At 36.7% G+C, this 23,110-nt stretch overlaps 1 protein-coding gene across 1 annotated transcript in view; it reads right to left on the reverse strand.

Annotated features, from left to right (window-relative positions):
• The window catches only part of LOC122792286 (uromodulin-like), a 360,676-nt gene that overhangs the window by 85,865 nt on the left and 251,701 nt on the right, over positions 1-23,110 (reverse strand). The window contains exon 10 of the mRNA XM_044060058.1: positions 19,410-19,667. Coding sequence (XP_043915993.1) covers positions 19,410-19,667 — 258 coding nt within the window. The remainder of the gene's footprint in view (positions 1-19,409; positions 19,668-23,110) is intronic.

The following is a 23,110-nucleotide window of genomic DNA, read 5'->3' on the forward strand; positions in this document are numbered from 1 at the left end:
CTGATTCCCTCATCACTGCCATATTGGGTCAGCTATGATGATTACACCTGCTAGACTTAATCTTCTGGCTCCATGATGACTCAGCTGAATTCATCCTCCATTGTCTGTAGGAACTACTAGATATCACTTTTATTCAGTTTTTACTTTTATAATCTAGTGGACCTGATATTCCAACTGGGACTTGTATCACTGAACTAGAGGTGGAGTCTGCTTTTATGGTCTGAGCAACATCTGATCCATTTCTGTTTAGGGATGCTTCTGACTAAGTAACCTGGAAGTGTGCTGACCCAGTTTACAGAGAAAGTTATTTACACTGAAGCAACACCCACTGAACTGTTACCTTTTAAGGTGCAGATTAACCAAAACTATAAGGAAAAGTCACAGTAAGGACATCTCCTGTGTCACAGAACAGATAGCCCAGCCAAGTGCCTGTTCTGTGTCTGCTACCATTAATTAAGGCTGAATAAACAATTTGCCTTTCAAGCTTAAGACACGGAGATGGAGTTTGGAAACAAGTGGCAGGAAACATCTTAATGAGGACAAACTTAAGCTGGGTAACTATTATCTAGCATAACAATCAGAGCTCTCAGGTAAAAAGGCAAAGTTCTTATCTGCTGCTATTTCTGTTGCATCTAATTATCCAGCCAAACATTATTGTAATATGTACAGCCTGCACAATCCAACCTGTTGAGCAAGCTAGAAGGCCTTTGGCTCTATAAATATGATGTATCTACATGGATCTCTGCTGATAAGCCTGTGGAAGCTTGATGTGATACCACAGGTACTCAGGTACGTCTACTGAATATGCTGATGACCTGGACAAGGTGTCCCCTGATCATTTTTGGACTGAGTTTCAACATAATGAGTGCAAAGAGACCATAAATATCATGAATAACATCTTCTCTCTTCAATCAGAACAACTTCGGACAGGATCCTGGACACCTTATGCTGGTAACTCCTTGCCCAGAATGCTTTCTTGAGTGTTAACTCAGCACGATGGATGAGGATGCTTCTAAATTCACTAAAAGGCATACTAAAACCAACAGTCTTAAGAACATTTCTTGATCCTCATGATGTGCAGAATTACTGTTCTTCTCAAACCTTCCTTTTATTGGTGAGGTAATGGTGATAGCACATGACATCAGTCCACATTTAGTCTCAGATAAGAGCCATGTCCTGCCAATACATGGGTGTAAATGACCTCTGTGCTTTTTTATCTCTCATCAGCATTTGACACTGTAGACCACACTACCTTTTATTTAATGCCTCTGTATGTCTGCAATCCTTAACTGCTTTTTTTTCTTACCTGTTGAGATAGTTTCAATAGGTTGTCTTGTAATATAATTCCTGTGCTACAGCATTCTCTGGGGTTTTGTCTTTGGACTACTTTTGTTCTTGGTGTAGGTGCATTTACAAATAGCTATGATCTGATTATGAGATTTAACCATCATTATAATGCTGGCGGCATTCAGATTTATCTCTCCTTCAAGAACACAAGTGTAATGTATCACTCCTGACAGCTTCTTGGAGCTTATCCTAAACTACATAAATCATGGCTGTCTGAAGCAAGGAGCAGCTAAAAAGGAATCTATACTCATGCACACAACTGTTCACCTCATTCTAGTGCCTGGCCCTCTCCCTGAGTTTATGATGGTGGAAATGTTGGAGTTCATGCCACAGGTGTATGCTCTGGCCATGCTCCTGAATACAACTTGGTAAGAGAAGGACAAGGTGACAGCAATAGGGAAATAATCTTGGAGATATATTTTAGATCACGGTGTTGTTTCCAAAAACTGACCCTGCAAAAGTACTTCATGTGCCTGTCTTGACATAAGCAGATTGTTACAGTGATCTCAACATGGATGCCATGGTATACACCTTTACTGCTGCTAATGTGTTCAGAATTCCATGGCCAGGCTGTGACTAGGACATCTCCAATCATAGCACTGTGCTGTGGGATTTGCATTAATTATCAGCGGTGGAGAGGCCTTTTTTAAAGTTGCTAATGCATGTCATACCCTTCATGATTTGAGATATGTCACTTTGAAAAGAGCTTCTGTACTCTAGGTTCATAGTTCATAGTTTAGTACTAAGCTAACTGCCCTTGCGAGCCATTTTTAAGCCTAGCCAATTATCCCTTGTGAGACTCAAACCCTGCAACTTGTGTTTGTAAGGCAAACACCTTTGCCATTAAGCCACCCTCCCAAACCCTATGTTTCTGTTTAGCAGCCTGCTTACCCAGTAAAGGATTGTGAATGGTTCTCAGGATGTGATTAGTGGCATCTGGTAGATGCTCACTTGCCTAGCATATTCTCATTTATGGAATTATCTACTTCCCCAAGCTTCAAGCTTACAACAATATTTCTTTTAAGAAATCCGTTAAGTACTAGTTACATAAGAAGTTTTACAATATTAACTGAGAGTTTTATTGTGTTTATTTATCCATGTATTATATTCATATGAAAGTAGAGGCAACTATTACAGTTTAAAAGAAACTTACTGATTAGTAGATGTTGAACACTGAGAATTTGAAGAAGTATAGTAATGGGTTTGCTAGACAGAAATTCAAAGAAATGGAGGTGAGAGAGGGAACTAGGTAGAGTAGAAAATGTTAATACTGTAGCTATGAGTCTGTGTGTAAAGCAGGTTGAGAGACAATTATACCAGAACATTTATATTAGAAGTACAGAGGTGGGGGTGAACCATGACATAGAACAGTGTATATAGATAGGAGATACTAGTAAAACTATTTAGGTATTGATGAAAACTGATTGTGGGGCATAGGATTCTGTATGAAGAGAAATAGTTTGACGATATGGTGAGCTGCATACTTCTCAAATGTGCAGATTTTTGCCTCACATGTTTGGTCCATTTTTTTATAAAACTGATTTTTTTTCTGGAAATTATTGACATGTCATTGAGCACTGAAGTCAGAAAATAATAAGATATATTTAAGCTTCAGACTCCATGCTCTTCAGAAAATTAATGCTAATGCAAAATCTGTTATTCTATTAACTTTCTAAGTTTGTAGGAGCAATATTTAAAAATTATCCCTATTTTTGGGCCTCTGTCCTCCCATTATTTATGGCTTAGTCAAGATTTCTTATTATAAGAGGTTGGGAGGTATGGTGAACTGAAGATGACAGTGGCTTCTATCCTGGAGATGTACTGGAGCAGATCCATTGATTTGATAGAGGATATTTTAATTGTGTTTTAAATGAGTTTGCATTCTAGATGGATGTTTGTAGTGGGATGTGGAACCATAGTTTAGTGAACCTAGTTGCATATAGAGTCACCTGCAGTATTAGATTATTTGGTTATAGTGATTAGTAATCTGCTACAGCTTACGATTATGTTAGGGAAGTAGAAAAGTCCAAATATTGTCGTTAGCTGAGAAAGAGCTAGGTGATGTAGTTCTAACAAGTTTAATTCCCCAAGAGCTAGACAGTGGGGTGTTCTATTGTTATAAATTACTGCAGTTTTTGGATATTTTATTATAACATTGCACAAGTTTGGACAATTGTGAGACTTATAGGTTAGTGAAGATTGGAACAGCATAGAGAAGAGATGGCAGTAACAAAATAGAGGCTATATGTCTTTTGGCTATTTCACTAAGGTAGGATTTTATTCCATATAATGTACCTAGTTTTTGATGAGTTTTTTAACCGTGTGTGATACCTGGTGGCTAAATTTCATCTAGTCATTGTGATGACACCCAGTGATCTTATGTGGTTTACTTGTTCTATTATGGTGTTGCTGGTAGATACAATACTGTATAGTGTTGTTTTGGTAGAGACACGTTTCAGGGTGAAGGGCAGTAATTAAATCTTGCTTCAGGGTTCAATAGTAGTTATGAGTTGTTTAGCCATGTTTCAATCAATAAGAAGGATTGTTATATAAGGTTTTGGAGATTAGAGGGAGAGATTTGGCAGTACAGACACACACGCACAGACACACACCTTATTTTGATGAATATATAGACTCCTCATTGAAATGTTGGTGCTCGAAAAACCGAGTGCTGACAAAAAAAAAAAAGACCGAAAACCCAGGAAAAGAGTGAATCTCTTAAATCTTTTAAACTTCTTTTTGCAGGGAGGCAAGCTCTCCTGCACCACCCACATCACCTAAACTTATATATACCAACTCTAAGATTGCCATACATAAGAGGAAAGGGAATATTCTAGGAAATGGTCATCTTAAATTTGATATATTAGTCCATTTTTCGGCCATTCAGTCTTTGTGTCTAGTGACTCGCTCTTGGGAGTCCCAGCATTTCAAATGCTTACCATGCTTACCAAAAATGTGTGTGTGTGTGTGTGTGTGTGTATATATATATATATATATATATTTATGTAGACAAGGGAGGAAGAGAAAATCCCATTTCAAATTGTAAAGGCACATTAGACAGACTTGCAAGAGAGGCAGAAAATTGTTATGTCAATAGTACAAGCAGAAATGCAAAGGGTGGAAGAAATGCAGCAGTGTGTGTATAGCATGAAGTTTAAAGCAGGGAACATAGTGCTACTGTCAGTACCCTCTGCTGAGAATCACTTAATAGCAAACTGGTAAACACCCCTCAATTAAAAGAAAAAATAATGAAGAGAAATACAAAATAAGACAAATTGTCAAGCAAAGACCAAAACAAATTTATCGCATAAATGTATTAAAACCATGTACCATCTTTATACAAATTAAGATCTATGCAGGTCCAACATAAATTTCCTTACCTGATGACAGCTATGCTCATCAGTTTCAAGAAGGCATTCAGTTTTGTTCATTGAGACTACATCTGGTCTGTACTTAAGCATCTGAACTCCCCCCCGCCAAAAAAAAAATTCATGCTGGCAGCATGGGCCCTTTATATAAACCCAAAAGTCAGGATGTTAACTCCCAGTACTCTTTCTTCATTGTTCATGTTGCAGGAAGGAACCAGGAACAGATGACCTCTATCTCCTGCCTTGTTCCTATCAGCTATAAATCTCATTATGCAATTTGTGATAAACAATAAGAATTTAAAAGGAGTGACAGTTGCTTGGTATTGAAACTAGAATTTTACTCTTTACTCTTTATAGATGGTTGTCTGCTTCTTACAGAGAATCTTATAGGGGATATACCTAGCATAGTATGGCTGCTTCAAACCTTCAAAGACTTCTCAGTCCTAGGGGTCAAAGACAGAAATCTTCCCAGTTAACCAATCTTGTACACAACACAGACAGTGCAAAGGATCCACAGCTTGTACAGGAAAAAACACAGATTTATTGTAAACACTCCAAAGACCAGGGTTAAGCGCTTTCATCTACTTGTACAGACTTAATCAGAACCCCGAACAACAGTTAGTTTTGCATTTAAAAAACTTTTTTGGCGCCAAAAATAATTGGAACATTTAAAGCAACACATCCTATAATACTCACTAGATACCAATCATGTAAATAGTAAATAAAAATTACAATTACAAACACGACATACCCAACAACTAATAAAAAATGTCCATTCTAAAAAACATATATATATGTTTTGTGTATGGTAGTAAATATTAATGAAATGAAAAAAAATAAAATAAACATTAGACAAAAAAAGTCTAATATTGTATATAAATAATGAATTAACATTAGTGAAATTCATACATTTCCTAAATAAATTACTGTGATATCTACATTAAATAAAATGAACAAATGATTGTTATATTAAATATGAAATAGGATATAATGAAATATGTATTATAATTTAAAATAGAATAGAATATAGAGTATATAATATATTCTCCCAAACTTCAAGCCCATTGTAAAAAAGGCTTGATACTAATGAAATCATTAATACCAGGGAAACGAGTAGCATCCGTTAAAATTTGCCATCTAGCTTCTTTCATGGCAAGAAAAACTTTCCAATTACCCCCAAACGGTGAAACATCCACTTTGTCAATAATAGAAAATTTGAAAGTGTGTGTGTCACCATGGCAGGAAATATGTCTCTGAAGTGCATTCTTGGAGTCTCCTATTTTAATCTTCTAAAGATGTTCATAAATACGTTTTTTGAGGGGTCTCTCGATTTTCCCTATGTAATAGGCGGGACATGTCGTACATATTGCAATGTACACAACCTTGGACGTATTACAATTCCCAAACCTACTTTTAACGTAAGTCCTATTTAAATCGGCAAACCTGACACCACCACCTTCACTAATGGCGTCACACTGCCTGCAACATCCACATTTCCTAGTCCCACCATACTTTGGTTTGGTACTAGTTCTAGTCTCAAGGATACTCTTAATATTGGGTCCGGTCTTAAAAACAAAATCTGGTCTTTTTCCAAAAACGTCTTCCAAAGCTTTGTCAACATAAATAGACCTCCAATGCTCACAAATAATATTTTTAATGAAATGAACAAAGGGAGAGTAGGTTAACACAAACTCTTTGCCTATCTACAATGTTAGACCGGTCATTATTCTTGTTTAAGCAACCAGTACCCAAAATTGGGGGATATTTGATACCCCATTCACCCTTAACATACTGGGTGATGTCTTCCAAAAGTGAAATCGGGTATCCCCTGTCAAGGAACAAGGATTTAATAAATTCAAGCTCCCTTCACATTAACTCCTTGTGAGAAGACATGCGTGCTGCCCTGATACATTGGCCTTTAAAAACATTCTTAAAAACGTGCCTAGGGTGGTTACTACTGTATTGTAAATAATCGTTGGAAAAGGTCTCCTTCCTATAAACACGAGAAACAAACCCTTCCTCTGAGTGACTGATGAATAAATCTAAATAGGCAATCCCACTGGTGTCAAAATGATGGGTAAACCTCAAAAAGTCTGTGGTCTGATTAATGTAATCAATAAAGAGGGGAATCCTGTCGATTGGACCATTCCATAAAATAAATAGATCGTCCAAATATCTGGAATAAAAGACAATGTTGGAGAAGAATTCACAGGAAAAAAGAAACTTAGTTTCCCACTCCAACATCACAAGGTTGGCAAAGATGGGAGCACATGAGGCCCCCATCGCCACCCCTCTCTTCTGCTTGTAAAATTCACCTTCAAATTGAATAACCAGTTAACCAATCTGCACAAGAGCTACAGCAAACCTCTCAGGTATCATTTGTCTTAAAGTGGAGCAGTATCCCCAAAATACTTAGGTGTTTTCCTGCACTCCAATATTGGTACAATGATGCAAATTAATTTAAAGCCCCTTTATGTTCACTCATATTTGGAAGCACATGCACACGCTTGCAGATGTCTACATCTATTATGGCTGGCTAGAATAAACACTCTTGAAATGCCTGTTATATTCGATGGCATATCCTGTTTCTCGATGCCTCCAAATGTTTAAGACATTTCCAGCAACTATTCATAGTTTTCATGTAAGACAGGAACTAGAATAAATGTTTTTGTTAAAGGGTGGGAAGGTTGGAGAATACAATTTAAAGCTATAAACACCATCTATCACACTGCATAAATTCCTTGCTGTTTATAGCTTAGACTTTCCTTTATGTGCATCTCTAGAAGCTAGAATCCTAGACAGTTGAAGGTCACTAAGTTGGTTTAGAAGTATGCTACCAAAATATACCACAGTCTGCCATACATAATCAGTCACATTTCAGGTACTGACATTGGAATATACAGTACATAACACCAGATGGGATTGGAGTGTACAAGTACTTTGTGGGACAGCTGGAGATCCCATCAACAAAAAGCTACTGTAGTTGATTGACTAGCTAAACAAGGGTATTTCTGCCTAATTCCATTTACTGCAACCTTCTAAGAACTTACTTCTACGTATAACAGTATAACTTTTGTTACTTTTGATCATTTACAAACTACATATAACTTTGATAAGCATAAAATATGGAAGATTTGACATGCTATTTTGTTTTTTCCTTGTGGGATGCTATTTGGCTACCACAACAATCCTTACCAGATAGAGATGCCCTTCATGAGGGAAGAAGCTTAGGTGCAGCCATGTAAAGTCATCCTCAATTTATACTTACCTGACCCTTTTTTAGGTAGAGTTACAAACATTAAGTAAGAAACTTGCAGGGCTACATTTAGAGCTAAGGGTGCATGCAAGGCAGCTAGCTATCAGCTTCAGAAGGTCCAACATTTGAGGATTGCTGTAACCCTCCAATCTTGCTAATTCAAACTAACCTGTTGTAGCTATTGGACATCAGATAACAGTTTCAAGAAAGGTTGCCAATCAGTCATCACCACTGTGTTACATGTAGTATCCCTCAGGCTGATGTTTATGCCAAATTATGGGCTTGGATTTTAGTAGACCACCCCTATAAAACTGAGGCATCTCATAGAGCAAGCCTTTGTATATCAGTGATATGTTGCCTTACCAGACTCATTAGTGCATTGGAATGGAAAACACAAGGATACCTATATCAAGAAGGCCTTTATAAATTAATTACAAAATTTGCTAAACAGTTGTCTTCAGAACTAGGCAATAGACCATCTTTCATTAAAAAATATCCCCACTAAAATGTACTGACCACCACCATCTCTAAGGCAAAGTATATGAGAGAAAGAGAGATATATAGATATAGGTGTGTGTGTGTGTGTGTGTGTGTGTATGTGTGTGTGTGTGTGTGTGTGTGTGTGTGTGTGTGTGTGTGTGTGTGTGTGTGTATATATATATATATATATATATATATATATATATATATATATATATATATATATATATATATTTATATATATATATATATATATATATATATAGGTTTCCTGCAGAATTTCGAATTCCCAAAACCTCAAATTTCATATGGTCGAGACCATATGATTGAAGTTTGAGAACTTCAAAATTCTGAACGGAGATCTGCATACAGCATGGAATGGGAAATTCTCCCTTTTCCTTGCTTTAGTGCAATCTCGGAGTTGATATATTTAAATAGCAGGGGTGTGGGGGATGCAGGGTGGCTTGCCCCCCTGCAAAAAACATTGAGGAACATGGTTTTGTGTTCCTTTTAGATTTATTTCAGAGTCTGGAAGTTCTAAAACTTCGATCATATGGTCTCGACCATATGAAATTCAAACTTTTGGGAATTCAAAATTCTGAAGTAAATCTATATATATATATATATATATATATATATATATATATATATATATATATATATATATTTATGCATACATATACATAGATACAGACACATATACATACCTAAGTTGGCCTTTCTCTATCCTTGGAGGCTTTGTATGTTAGTTGCATTGTACATCAGTTTTCATTAGTTATATACATTTGCTAGTGTTAATACTTTACTTTGGAATGAGATTATCTTCCTTTATATTCACATTATATACACCTGTGCCTTACTAATGACCTGCACATACTGACACTGATGCCTTTCAAGCTTTTTTGTTCTTGTCGGCTGTTCAGATTGGCTTTCTATTTTTGTATAGTAGTTACAATATAAATATGAGTTAAAAAACATGGAGGGAAACAGAAGCTAAAGCATTATAGATATGTTTTTTTCTGCATAAATACTAATTTTGGTATAAACATGTTTTTGATATGAAAATACCATTTTGCTATTTGAATTAGAACATGTACCCCAAACATTAATGTAACAACAAAGCAGATAACAGCAGACATTAATGTTGTGTCCCCTGGAGGAATACAAAAAGAAAAGCCTGTAACCCAGCAGCACATAGGCAACATGCAGGGGAAGCATTCTGCCAGGAGAATGGGCTCCTGGATGTTGCCAGCTAGTACATTTGCTGAAGAGATGTGACTGAGAAATACCAGGGGGGATACATAAATAAAAAAGCATTTAGTTCTGAAGCAGAGACTCGTTTAAGCATTTTAAGCAAGAATCCTATATGAAGTATAAGATTTTTGTATTTTTTTGTTCACAAGTGAAGTTATGGTTTCATTTATTGGTTTATTACTGAAAATGAATTAAAATTAATTAAAAATGTCTGCCTCCAGTGTCTTTTCCCACTGTAATACAAATACTGTAATTTAGAATTTGATTGCTATATAAATGTCGTTTTCTTTTCCTTAAGTAATGGAGTAAATCAGTTTTTTTGTTAGTACTGGCATGTCACAGACTAGCTTTGTGTGAGAGATTTTTTACTTGACTAGCCAAACTGATTTTTTTTATGAACCAGTCTGATGCCTTGTAAGATAGAAAAGGAATCTCTGTTGACATGCTGTATTTGAATGTGCCCAAATTAATTTATATGATGCCAATGTACTACATAATTCAAGCTGTTTGAATTTAAAATTAGGTATTATATCATGATCTGGATTTTAAAGAAACAGCTGAATAGAAATGTACAAATTTCAGTAGTCTTGGACTTTGTTAAATATGTATCTGACACCAATACAAATAAATAGGACTTTTTAGTAAGTAATTTAATTAAATCACTAATTGGTAAAATGTGTTTTAGGCCACAACACTCACAGACACATGCTTTAATCAACTTACTGGCTACCAGAAAAAAAAATATCTATTGGATTGCTATTGGAATTTTTTTGGCAATAAATCTTTAATCTTATTTATTAAAACACTTCAAATACTGTCTAGACCTTTGATGTCACATTGTTGCAGATGACTGCAAGACTGGGTTTTGTTAAAATAAATATTGACATAACTGTCATTCAGTTGTTTATCAATACATTAATCTTCTAAATGGCTGAAAATCACTAAGTATGACGCTGATATGATGCATGTAATCCATTTAGGGTATAGAGCACTAAAATCAGGTCTTCAGTCATAACACACTTGCTATTTTAAGAAAAGGATATCAAGAAATGTACCAATAAAGTAAAGCTTGAGAGGTGAATCCTGATATCCATTTCAAAAAAAGGTCACTATTGAGTCAAGATCACAGAAACAATTGATCAGAGAAACCTAACCATAATTATTTGCAGTAGCTGTGATGTTATCTGCTTTGATGTATTCAGTTATAGAAAAAAGACAAGAAAAGGGTAGCTGTGAGAAGTGTTTTACAGTTTAGAGCTGCTATGCAACAATGGACAGAAGTGAAGTACTTCAATATGCCATATTTTTGTGTTTTGTGTAGCACAGCTTTTCCATCTACTAAAGCTTCTCAGGTGTATTCTGCTATGGCTCCCATGTGTTTTCTGGCATAAGACTAGAGCATAAGAACTTTGAAAAACACATAATATTATGAGTGGGCTATTGATCATAACTGGCTTAATATGTGTTTGAGATATAGATGCCAAGAAATTCACCTTGAGATTGATGCTCGAGAGGTGAATCCTGGCATTCATGTAGAAAACATATGATAGTGGAATATGATCGGCTACCCAATCATCATTTTTTGTAGTGCATGGAACTTTATCAGCTCCATGTACTAACTGTAAAAAAAAATAGTGCTAAGGGTTTTGCTGGCTTTGGAAAGCCATAAAGCATTTAGTGAGTGTTGTCAGAAAGACTGTAAGACATTCTGATGTTACAAAAGTCAGGGACACATTAGGGGCACAGGCAGCAGGCAGCAACAAATCTATTTTTAATTCTGACACTGTCATTTGCTGGTTGGGACTTGTAGATTTTATTGCATAGCATGATACCTTATCTTTACAAGCTATAGAAGTGCTTAACTGAGTTGTCTTTTTCCCGATAATCACCATGCTCAATACACTACAAAACATGTTATTCACTTCTCTGACATCAGAGAAGAGCATAACAAGCTTATTGTTTTGCCAGTGTAAGAGGATAATTAGCAGACTCCATGAATTACATGCATTTTAAGTAATTAGTAAGATGTGTGCAATGACTCTAGGATATGATATTGATTTATGTTGGTCAATATTTATAAACTGATGCCCATCTAGTTGGTAATGATTATGTGTCTTTTCTAGGCTCCCCACAGCTGACCATCAGCTCCCACCAGCTTGCCTCCTCCTTCACATTGTTTATTGCTTTACCTGACCCTGGTGTAGTATCATACAGCTGGTGGGAAGCATGCTCTAACCCACTATCCATTGGTTGTCTTGTGAGGTCTGCTATGTTTGCCTTCATGAGGTGCATGTATGTTTCCACCGTGAGTAACATGCCAAATCTGTACCAGGATCTTTATATTCCATAGCAGTGAGCCAGGGTGTCTCCGTCCTTCCAGAATGGCCAAGCCAGCATCAGCTACACAGTTTCACACTCCAATGGCTGTTCTTTCTAGTGCCCATGCCACTAATCAAATACGGGTTTCCTGGCCATAGTCAGGGCTGTATCCCTCTGCAACATGAGGCCAGGTTTATTAGTAGCAATTATGTTGATAAAATCATGACAACTGTCAGTGTCCCTGAAAAGGCTTCTCCATGCTCTTTTTCCAACTTTCAGTAAGGAGAAATTTAGCAGGAGTTGGAGATAATAAAGGGGACATCAGGAGAACCCCTGACAATATCATTTATAATATATCATGAAGTAGCAGTTTTACAAATACTAGATGAGGAAAATTAAGGGAAGTTCAGCTGATGAATTTGTCAGTAATTAGTTCATCATTCCATTTGCTGTTGGTCATTTGTAGATCAAGGTATTAGTGCAACAAGATACCTACCAGCCCAGTAATGTCCATCAGAAAAACAGTCATCTTTCCAGATCTGGATGTAAAATTATATGATACAGTTTGGTTTGTAATCTTGCTTTCTTAGAAATAAATACAAGTTTAAGGCACACTACAGATAACTGTGTGTTACACCATTTCTCTCATTAGACCAGCACCTTATTTTATTTATTTATTTATCTAAATATGTTAATTTGTTAACTGTGATTTCAGCCTGGTCTGGTACCGTAGTCCTGTAGTTTGATTCACAATAGTGAGAGTATTGTGCTTTACCACATGGTCTGCACTTCAAGCAGCCTTCATAAGCACTTAATTCACAATTCCAGACCCTTTTTTATCTCTTTACTGCTAATATTAACTGCAGCTGCACACTATGGCTTGTTTGGTGCTTGTGGTTTGATTCACATTGTTGGAACATTGTGATTTACTGTAAAATCTGTGCTCTATAAAGCCTTTATACTTCACATTTCCTGCTTCTTTTACCTCTTTCCACTTAAAAGAAATTGTACTTGCATAAGTCTCCCTGATCTAGTACCACAGGCATGCAGTTTGATTTACAATAGAGGAAGTATTGTGATTTTGCAGCACTATCTGTGCTAATTAATAGCCATTGTTCATTTACAGTATACCTGGGAAGCATTATTTTCTGCTTCTTAGTGCATGCATAGGTTATATTTAGTATTTTGAAACAAGTGTTACCGTTCTCCCTGTTTGTTTTCTGTTTGTTACATTACTTCTTCTTTTTTGTTTGATATAGTTGTTATTGTTTCTCTTCTCCCACAGAAATAGTTACATTTCTAAGGACCACAAAATTGTTTAGACACAGCAGTGAGATTACTTGTGATTTGCTGCAGGACCTGAGCTACAGAGCTCCATTGGCTCTAATTTCAGGCTTTTTTAATAGACTTACTCCCTTAGCTCATCTCTTACAATATGCGCTGAGCTGTGTTCAGCTCACTACTGCAATATGCCTCGCTTGGTAGTGGGTAGTGTGCATAAAGGCTTTACACAGGAAGTCTTGCTTGTATCAAACAGAATTCAATATTCCAAATCTGTGACCTTACTTAACTGTGGCAAGTGAAAATATGATAGTGCTTTGGTTCAAATTACAGAAGTCTTTTACTTAGTACAAGATAACTAAGTGCCACTCTTGAGAAGATAAAACAGTTCGGCAACAGCAGCTACAATAGTCTTCCTCCATCCTAACAAAACTCATCACCCCTTTGTAAGTAGTCACTTCAAACTCCTTTCCAGATAGCTGTCACAACCCCTACTGTCAACCAACCTACTTTCCAAGCTAGAAAAACTCCTCCGGTCCTTGCCCTGTGAATCCAACAAATAAGAACCATGGAAAAGCACCGTCTCACAATTCCTGTAACCAGGCTGATTGAGATGAATATCCTGAGACAATATAAGAACAGTTTGTACTATCTAATGACTACCTACCAGGCGAACAGCACAACAGAGTGTGTGATACGTCTGTTTTTTTTACTGTTACTATAGACTATTCGGTTACATACCATGACCACTAATGCCAGGATTGTCAGCAGCTCACACAACAGTACACCTCTTGCCACCACACACAAAACAAGGTTCTGAAGCTTAACATGCCCAAACCTCAAAGACATCCAAAACATGACAAGGGCATTAAGCACCCTCAGTAACATCCCAAGCCTGCAGCACAGGCAAAGCCTACCACCTCACATAGTAACAAAGGTCACCCTGTCTCAGATACTATGCTCCTAAGACAAACATCCATGCAATTTAAATTTTAAGTCATAGGAAACTCCATAGTGTGACATACAGATGTATGACTCACCAGGATGAGTAAGAAAAAAATGACAGCCAGTTTTTAGTCTGGAGTCAAGAACTGCCAGATCACAGAGGCACTCAAGCCCTTAAACAGCAAGCACCATTACAAAGTACCATTATGACTATGTCATAGGGCACATGGGTATTAAAGACATGAGACACACCTCCTTAAACTATATGGAGAGAGACATGATGGAGCTCTCTGACTATGAGACCCATGCAGGTATGAGCCTAGAACTGAGCAACATTCCACTTTCTTCAAGGTTGATACCTCATTATGACCAAAAGATAATTAACTTCAGTAACTGGCCTAACTTTTGGTGTCATTCAAGGGGGTGCAATATCTGTCAGCCTATGAAGACATGGTCAACAGACAATTACTACTTCACCAGTGATGGTCTGCACCTGTCACATCTAGGCTTTCATATATTGGCTACAACATTATCCACCCTCATTGTGCCTTTTTTAGGCAATGTCAACTGGATCAAGCTACCTACATAGAAAAAAAAAAATAATAATAATAATAAGAAACTTAAAATTACTACTAGTCAATGTTAGAAGCTTAAACACCCGAGAGGGCATAGACATATGTCTAGTGACTGAGACATGCTTCATGTCCGTGGACAGCCCTCTGGTAGTGCAGGGTTACAATGCCTTGCATACATTTAGACCAGCCACTACACAGGAAGGGAAGAAAGGTTGAGGTGTCTCAATCCTCATCAAGAAAAGACTGACATCATGGTTGATAAAACAGTATGATGCCGTTGAGATCCTTCATGTCCAATTTAGTATCAGCAAAGTCCATTACCATACCCTGGCAAGTTACAGAATGCCCTCTGTGAGCCAGAAATATCATAGCATCTATCTAAAGGAACTAAAGTCACTTAACAATAAGACAAATACCATATTCCTGGGGGGACTTCAACTATCCAATCTTATACTGGGAAACATATACCATTACTACTGTGCAAGTCCAGTCAATACAAATCCCCCAGATCAACTAGTCAAGTAGGGGAAACAACATCCTTGGCCATGTCCTCACTGATACGAATGAATCATATTCTTTCTCCAGTGTAATAGCCTCACTCAGCATGTCTGACCATAAACTGTCTCCCTTGTAGTAAAGATAAAACCGTACTCCCATCAGGTCCCAAATGCATTTAAAAACTTCTCCTAGGCTAACTTCCTACATCTGAGTGATTCCATTGATAGATTGAAATCCACCCCAAAACCCAGAATGCTCTGCTGTTTATGCAAAATCACACACCTACAACTTCCAACATGTACACATCTACATAGAGGCAACCATACCCTTAAAAAAACGGCCTGGTGGAACCATGGCATAAATAAGGTTTATAACAAAAGGAAGAAAATAATCAAAAATAAAAAGTGCACCACCCATCAAATTAAGAATCTAATCATCAGATTAAATAAGCAGGCAAGGAACATAATAAAAATGACCAAGGTCAAATCTCAGAAGAAAGTAGCCACCCAGTTTAAGGATAACCACAAGGTCTTCTACAGCTATATCAACAATCTCAAGGGCAATAAACAACTGTGTCCTGAGCTAATTTTAAATGGTGACACCTACATGGAAGCTGTGGATATAGCAAACCTACCAGCTGACAAATTCGGCTCAAACTTCACCCATCTTTCACCCTGGGTAATCTCACAAGAAATATCAGGAAACCATGCGACCCCAGTTGTCACACAGGACCAGGTCCTTGAGGTTCTCTCAAAGGCCAAAAATACAGCTTCTGTGGGCCCTGACAATATCTCAGGATGCATCCTAAATTGGATGAAACAAGATATTTCTATGCCCCTAACAACACTTTTCATCCTCAGCCTCCAAACTGGCTTTGTACCAAGTGTATGGAGGACAGCAACAGTTGGACCCTGCACAAAGGAGGGCCATCCACTGACCCAGACAGTTACAGTCCCATAAGTCTGACCAGTCTCATATGTAAAGCCATGGAAAAACTTGTCAAAAACTTGTCAAGGAACTAATCAATAAGGACATAGGAAGCCTTTAAACTCTTCCATCACAGTTTGGTTTGTAAAGAGCAGGTCATGTTTGCCCAACCTAATGGACATTTTCAAAAAAGGTCACCAAAGCAATAGATAAAGGGAAGATAATACACACTGCTTAGTTTGACCTTGTCAAGTCCTTTAACACTATATCCCACCTGGGTACTATGAATAATCTTGCTAAACTCTGAATAAATCCCTGTATCAACCAATAGATTGAAAACTGGCTCTCAGGTAGGACACAGGAAGTCAAGATAGGGCATGTCACCTCAGCAAAAAGACTTGTCACAATTGGGGTCCCACAGAACTCTGTTCTGGGGTCACTCTTATTTGGCATTTACTTCTCAGAAGTATAAGCAAACATCAAGGGCCTGTGGTTTACCAACTTTGCGGACTACTTCAAGCTAAGAGTGGTCATTGAATTCCCCAAGGACTCAGCAATCATAGAGGAGGGCTTATCCCAAACAAATAACTGGTGTCAGAGTTAAAGACTAAAACTAAATGCTAAAAATAGCATTATTGTGTCCTATAGAAAATCAGCTGCTCCTGCAATTATCACATTAGCAATACACCCTTAAGAGGAGACTCAGTAGTCAGAGAATTGGCACTTATGTTCACAATGACCAACTTTCAACCAACACATGCCCATTTTTGTGAGGATGTCCTTCTATATTGTGCAGCTTATAAAGAAAGGGATAACATCTAGGTCTAACAAGGTCATTTTCTCACTTTACTCAGTTAGCTGTTATATGGCCCATCATAGAGTACAGTGATCCCTTTGGTGCATACCTGTCCGGGCACTTGCAACAAATGGAATATACACAGAGGTTCCTGAGCCTAAGGCACATGACCTACGTGGACCACATCAAAGCCCTGAAACTATAATCAGAGTGATACAGACTACAAAGTGCCAATCTATGCCCAAGCATAAGGCATCGAAAGACCCAGTACTAATGGACCTAATGCACATCTGCAAGTCAAATCCTATTAGAAATACCTGGTCCAGAGACTCCAACCTCTGCTGCAACATAAACAGAATAGTCTAGAGGGACAGTTACTTATCCCAGACGACACCATGGAACATACTCCGCATATATATATATATATATATATATATATATATATATATATATATATATATATATATATATATGTGTGTGTGTGTGTGTATATATATATATATATATATATATATATATATATATATATATATATATATATATATATATATATAAACACAGCCCTACCATCATGCTATTATGTGTAATATGGACCAGGAAAGAACATAGGAAATTTACCCCAGGACTAATCCCTACCTCCTAATGCTCAGAGGCAGTGAATAAATACCCTCTGTTATAGTAAGGACCCCTTAATACTCTGAAGGACTAACCCAAACAAAATAATCTGCTACAAATCACAAGCATTTAAATATAGCTACACCAAGGATAGTTAGACACCTATGGAATTACACAGTTGGATAACAAATGGGAAGCGTGGCTAGGCTTAGAATGCCCTGTCAGGGATGATAGCCGACTGGTCACCTATGGACCTTTGAGCTTAGGGCCCCTTTTTGGTAGACACCCAGGAGAAAAGCACCATAATAGTTTAGGAATAAACTATATCCTTAAATACGAAAAAATACCTGTTCATACCTCCTCACCCCCCTTCTTTACTCATTTCCTTACTTCAGTCAATTTTTCTCCTGACTTAATATCTAAATATGCCATAACCATTTTTATGTCTTCTATTTCATATTTCAATTCCTGTTTGTATTATACTAACTTACCTTTAATTTCTCTGAACTGGCTAAAATTTTTCTGAATTTTAAATAATTGTCATATAAGTTGTATCTGTTCTTAGACAATGTTTTCACATTATGTCTAGTGTGAAACAATTGTTTAAACTGCAGATTTCTTTTATTTATTTAGTTAGTTAGTTAGTTTTATTTTTGAAGATTGTAAAACTATTGTTCTTAAATGTTTTTGTAATACTTTGGAGTTTTTCCCTCCAGGCTTCCACTGAAAATGGGCACCTACCCAGTTGGACTTTCCCAGTAATCAAATGTCAATAAATAAATAAAATAAATAAATGTAGTATGTAAAATGAGTCTGCTTCAGAAGATTGAAAGCTCAAAAGACTGAAAATCAAAATATCTAAAACTAAAAATATCTAAAATGGAATTCAACCCATCTCCATTGTCATGTGATCTTGGAGTTGATATAAATAATTAGCGGGGGTGTTGTTGGGGTGCAGCCCCCCCCCCCACATGAGAGGTGCAAGGGGGATTGCTCCCGGCAATAAAAGTATTTTCAATATTTTAAGTTTTAGGTATTTTGATTTTCCCTCTTTTGAACTTTCAATATTCTGACATAGACCCTGTAAAAAAGCAACAGAGAGTAGGAATATACACAGTAGAATAAATATGCTGAACAAAAGCACATACTTTTTTACTCTTCTACAGCTTTGTTACCATAAATAGAAAGGCCACAAAAACTGTACAAGTAAAAGGCATGAAAGTCTCAGTCATCAAAAATGATATAAAACTAAGCATGTATACATATTTACTTATTGTGTCAGCATCAAAGGACATGCTTAATACAATAGTTTTGCTTCTAAGGATCCTGTGCTATTTGAAAACCTTGCTCACAATGAAACAATCCAGTGTCGTATTGCACCCCCCTTCTTAATATTGTTTAACAAGTTGCAAAAAAGGACAAGTTTGTCATACAAGAATTCTGTAGTTGGAGCTCATTATTCTCATGCCCGTTTCTTCCACAATATCGTAAGTCTTTGCATAAATGAGTTGACAGCTTTAACAGTCAAAAAATAGAAGGTATTACCAACTGGTGAACAGATGGGCCATTATTACCATGGCCAGTAATCTATATTATTCTGTGCTTCTTTAATTCGTGATTCTAAATATTAGTCATTTTTGCTGGTCAGAATGTAAACTTCAACAAGAAAATAAAAAGTTAATGAAACAATATATAATAAAATTTGTTAAAAGCTCTTAAGTTATTTGAACAGAAAGACAATCACTTACAAATCTTTGATGAAGACGAAGCTAACAGAACCATTTCCATAGGGAGAAGGATTTGCATAGCAAGTCTTTAGTAGCAGAGCAAAAATAAGACCATTAGCATCTGGTGATCTCACGGAGATGTAAAGTGGGGTCTCTACAGTCAGTGCAATAGGAGCCCCTTGAGCATACTGGCTTGAGAATGAATCATCCTTGAACAATAACATTTGGACTGTGAATGAAGAGCTTCCCGAGATAACAATGCTGCTCGGTCCATTACTGCTGGAGTAAAGAGAGTTAAAACATGTTAGCAAAGTGACAGAGGAGTAATATGCATAAATGTCTGTACTGTTAACACACAGTTTATTGTAAACAAAGGTGTCAAACTAAAACTATTCATAGGCTTGAACTTGTTTGGAGTTGCATAATAGAACTGCAGCTTAGTTTTGCTTCTGTTGCAATACAGTTGCGACACATTTCTGCACATGCTATGCCCACTTTTTGCCATTCTTATAATTCTTACTATTAAACTTATACCACCAGTTATGGAGCCTTGTTTTATTTTTCCGTTAAAGTATCTTCAGCTACATGCATTCAGTTATTCCACTTTTGTATTGTGTTCCATCAGGTTTAGCAACCCTCTCTCCATTTTCCTTATCCATGCATTTTGACTTCAATGTCAGCCTTTAATCAGCTTTTAACAATTTGTTTTACAAAAGTTTTCTCATTTATCACTTTTTTCCTCCTAGCTTTAGATGTTAAATTTCCTGTTACCTATTGTTTTGCCATTTTTGTCCCTTATTAATTTCAATGTGTTGATTTATTAATGTGCTATTAGAAATGCATTATTATGAGACATTTGTGTATAGCATGCATTTTTGATATTTCTTTTTCTAGCCCTTAAACTGTACTCTTCAGAAAATGTTGGCTGTACTTCAGCTTTAAGATTATCGATGTACCTAGTTATGATAAAACAATAAAAGCACACATGATTATAACAAAACACCATCTCTGGAACAGGCTCCCCATCCATGTGAACAGAGATCCTCCCTAACCCAATTCAAGTGCATATTGGACAATTAGATAGGGAACAGGAAATTCATCCCTGGTTTAGTATGTATGTCTCTAATGAACACAGAGCTGTAAGTGGTTCATCTCCGAGGCCCTGTTTGTAAATGTTTCATGTCCCATTTACACTTATCAAGGGTATCAGAACTTTTCAGAGCTTTGGGATGCATGGCTAGGCTTAAAAAGGACCTTTTGGTCATTAGCCTAGTAAACACCTATCAAGCTATGAACGATAGAAAGATTTTAAGGAGGCACGCACACATTAGTTACTGACTGAAGGCCAACCCACACACATTAGTTACAGATTGAAGTCCATATCAGACAAATTTATTTTTAATGACCTTTTTAAAGACAAATACCACATAATTACAATTCCTGCAAGGTGAAAGAATGGTAATCAGAGAACTCTGAACATTTGGGGATGCTAGCATCCCCAAGATGGCAGAATAAAAGGAACAAGATGGCCAACAGTCTAATAATTCCTGAAGATAGAAGGACTTGGTCAAGCAGGGCTAAGTAAACAAAGACCAGAACTTTATACATGAAAAGAGACCAACCAAGTACAGAGAGTGTGCTTCAGAGTAAAGACGCAATATGACAATATTGAGAAATTTCTATTAGTGGCACGGTTACAGAATTCTGCCATAACTGCGTTAGGCTGAGATCTGAGTCAAGGAGCAGAAAAAGATAATAATTTAAATGGAAGTTAAAATGGCACACACAGGGAGCATCTCATCTGGGATTAAATACTTTATTAGGACAAAATTCCTGAGAAGCCAGCAGAAGAACTTGTCCTTCGGTTTTTGTTTGTCAGCAAGGATTCCTCCAAGATCACATTCATTAAACATTAATTACCTCTTGTCAGTGCTACACAGACATTGGAACAGAAGAGTTGAATATTATAATTCTGAAGTGTGGCATGTTGTTATGGTTACTATCTTTGTGATATGAAGTTTTAACTGAGAGCTGATGTACTGTCATGGTTACCATTTTGGAAGTGGGAAGTTTTAACTGAGTACTGGTATGTGGTCATGGTTAGTATTTTTGAGAAGTTTAACTAAGTACTGATGATTTGTCACAGTTACCATCTTGGACGTTTGACATTTTAAGTGCAAACTGATTATACAGTGGTGGCTGCTTTCCAAATCATCTGCAAGTGAATCTATTTCACACATAGTGTCATAAGAAAAGGAAAGGTATAGCTGCATGCTGTCTGCATGACAATAGTAATGTACAGAACCCCCCCCCAAAAAAAAAAAATGAATTCCCAATGGTAGTATTTACACAGTGAATAACACAGGACTCACAATGTAGCACATTACAGCAGGTGGGTGGGTGGGGGGGGGGGTGGCATATAAAATTGACTGGAAAGGTAGAAGTCAGACCAGTACAGGGTCTCACCTGTGACACAACAGTAATATTGTAAGCACTCAAAAGGACCTTATACTCAACAATGTCAAATGTTAATAAGAGATCAGACAAGATGGGGATGGATTGCTATTGCAATAATGAGATTATCCAATTTCAAAGTCAGGGAGAAGTCCTGAAAGAGGTCCTCATCGTGGACTGTCAGTGCAGCAGGGTGAACATCACCATGTGGAAGGTCTGACAAAATAATGATCCCAATAAAAGCATTCCATTGCAGTATGCTGCAGCCTACCTGATACTAGCTTCACCACTCACCCAGTGTTTTGTTTTTATAACAGTGTGGCTTTATGTCACAACCAACATGAAGCCAATCCATGATTCCTAAGATGCACTAACCATTTTCTTTATTTAAATATGTCAGTGATATCAGTTTATAGAAATTGCACACAGTGGTGCGTAGTGTATATGCAGAAGTATAAAAAATATATTTTTTGAAATGGAAACAAGAATGAAAAAGAAATAAGATGAAACATAAAGTGTATGGAATTATGAGAAATAGAATAAGGAGGTTATAAAAATAAGGAAATAGAAAAAAAACAGATGTATGATGGTTTTACACAGGCATTTTTCTGAAAGGAAAGAAAGAGGAGGTCTTCATTTATTTAGGAAGACAAGTAAAAATGAGAGAAGAGAAGATGATGTTATCTTAGATGGCAAAGTAGACATAAAATCGAATATTATGGAGGTGGTAGAAATTTTTGTAGAAAAAAATGTGTGAAAAAGAAGATATGGATGGGTAAGAAGAATAGAAAGTGAAAAAAAATGCTTAAAAAAGTTTTTTTTTTCAGAAAATGATATAAAGCAGAAGAAATAAAAATAGGATGAAAGAAAGTAAGAATAATTTAGCACCGGGATTGGATGGAATAAGTTATGAATATTATAAGGAATTGAATAAAGATAAAAGAGACGTTTTTCAAAGATATTGAACAAATGAAGGAAGGAAGGTATAGTGGAAGACGATATATGTGGTAGAGTGATAAACATTATACTGAAAAAGGATGAAAGAAAAGATATTAAAAATGAAGACCTGTAACACCAGGGAGAACTGAATAAAAAAGATTTATGAAAATTCTCCAAAAGGGATTGAGAAAGTGTTGGATGAGGAAGCAGGAGAAGGGATGTATGGTATTAAAGGAAGAGAGGTGTAAGAACAGTTCATTGCAGTGCAATAAGTAGTGTAATAGCATGTGATGTAGGTAAAGCCTTTGATAAAGTGAGTCATGAATCAA

Source organism: Protopterus annectens, chromosome 1.part2 (genome assembly GCF_019279795.1).
Source record: "Protopterus annectens isolate FY-2018-M chromosome 1.part2, PAN1.0, whole genome shotgun sequence".
Taxonomy (NCBI): domain Eukaryota; kingdom Metazoa; phylum Chordata; order Ceratodontiformes; family Protopteridae; genus Protopterus; species Protopterus annectens.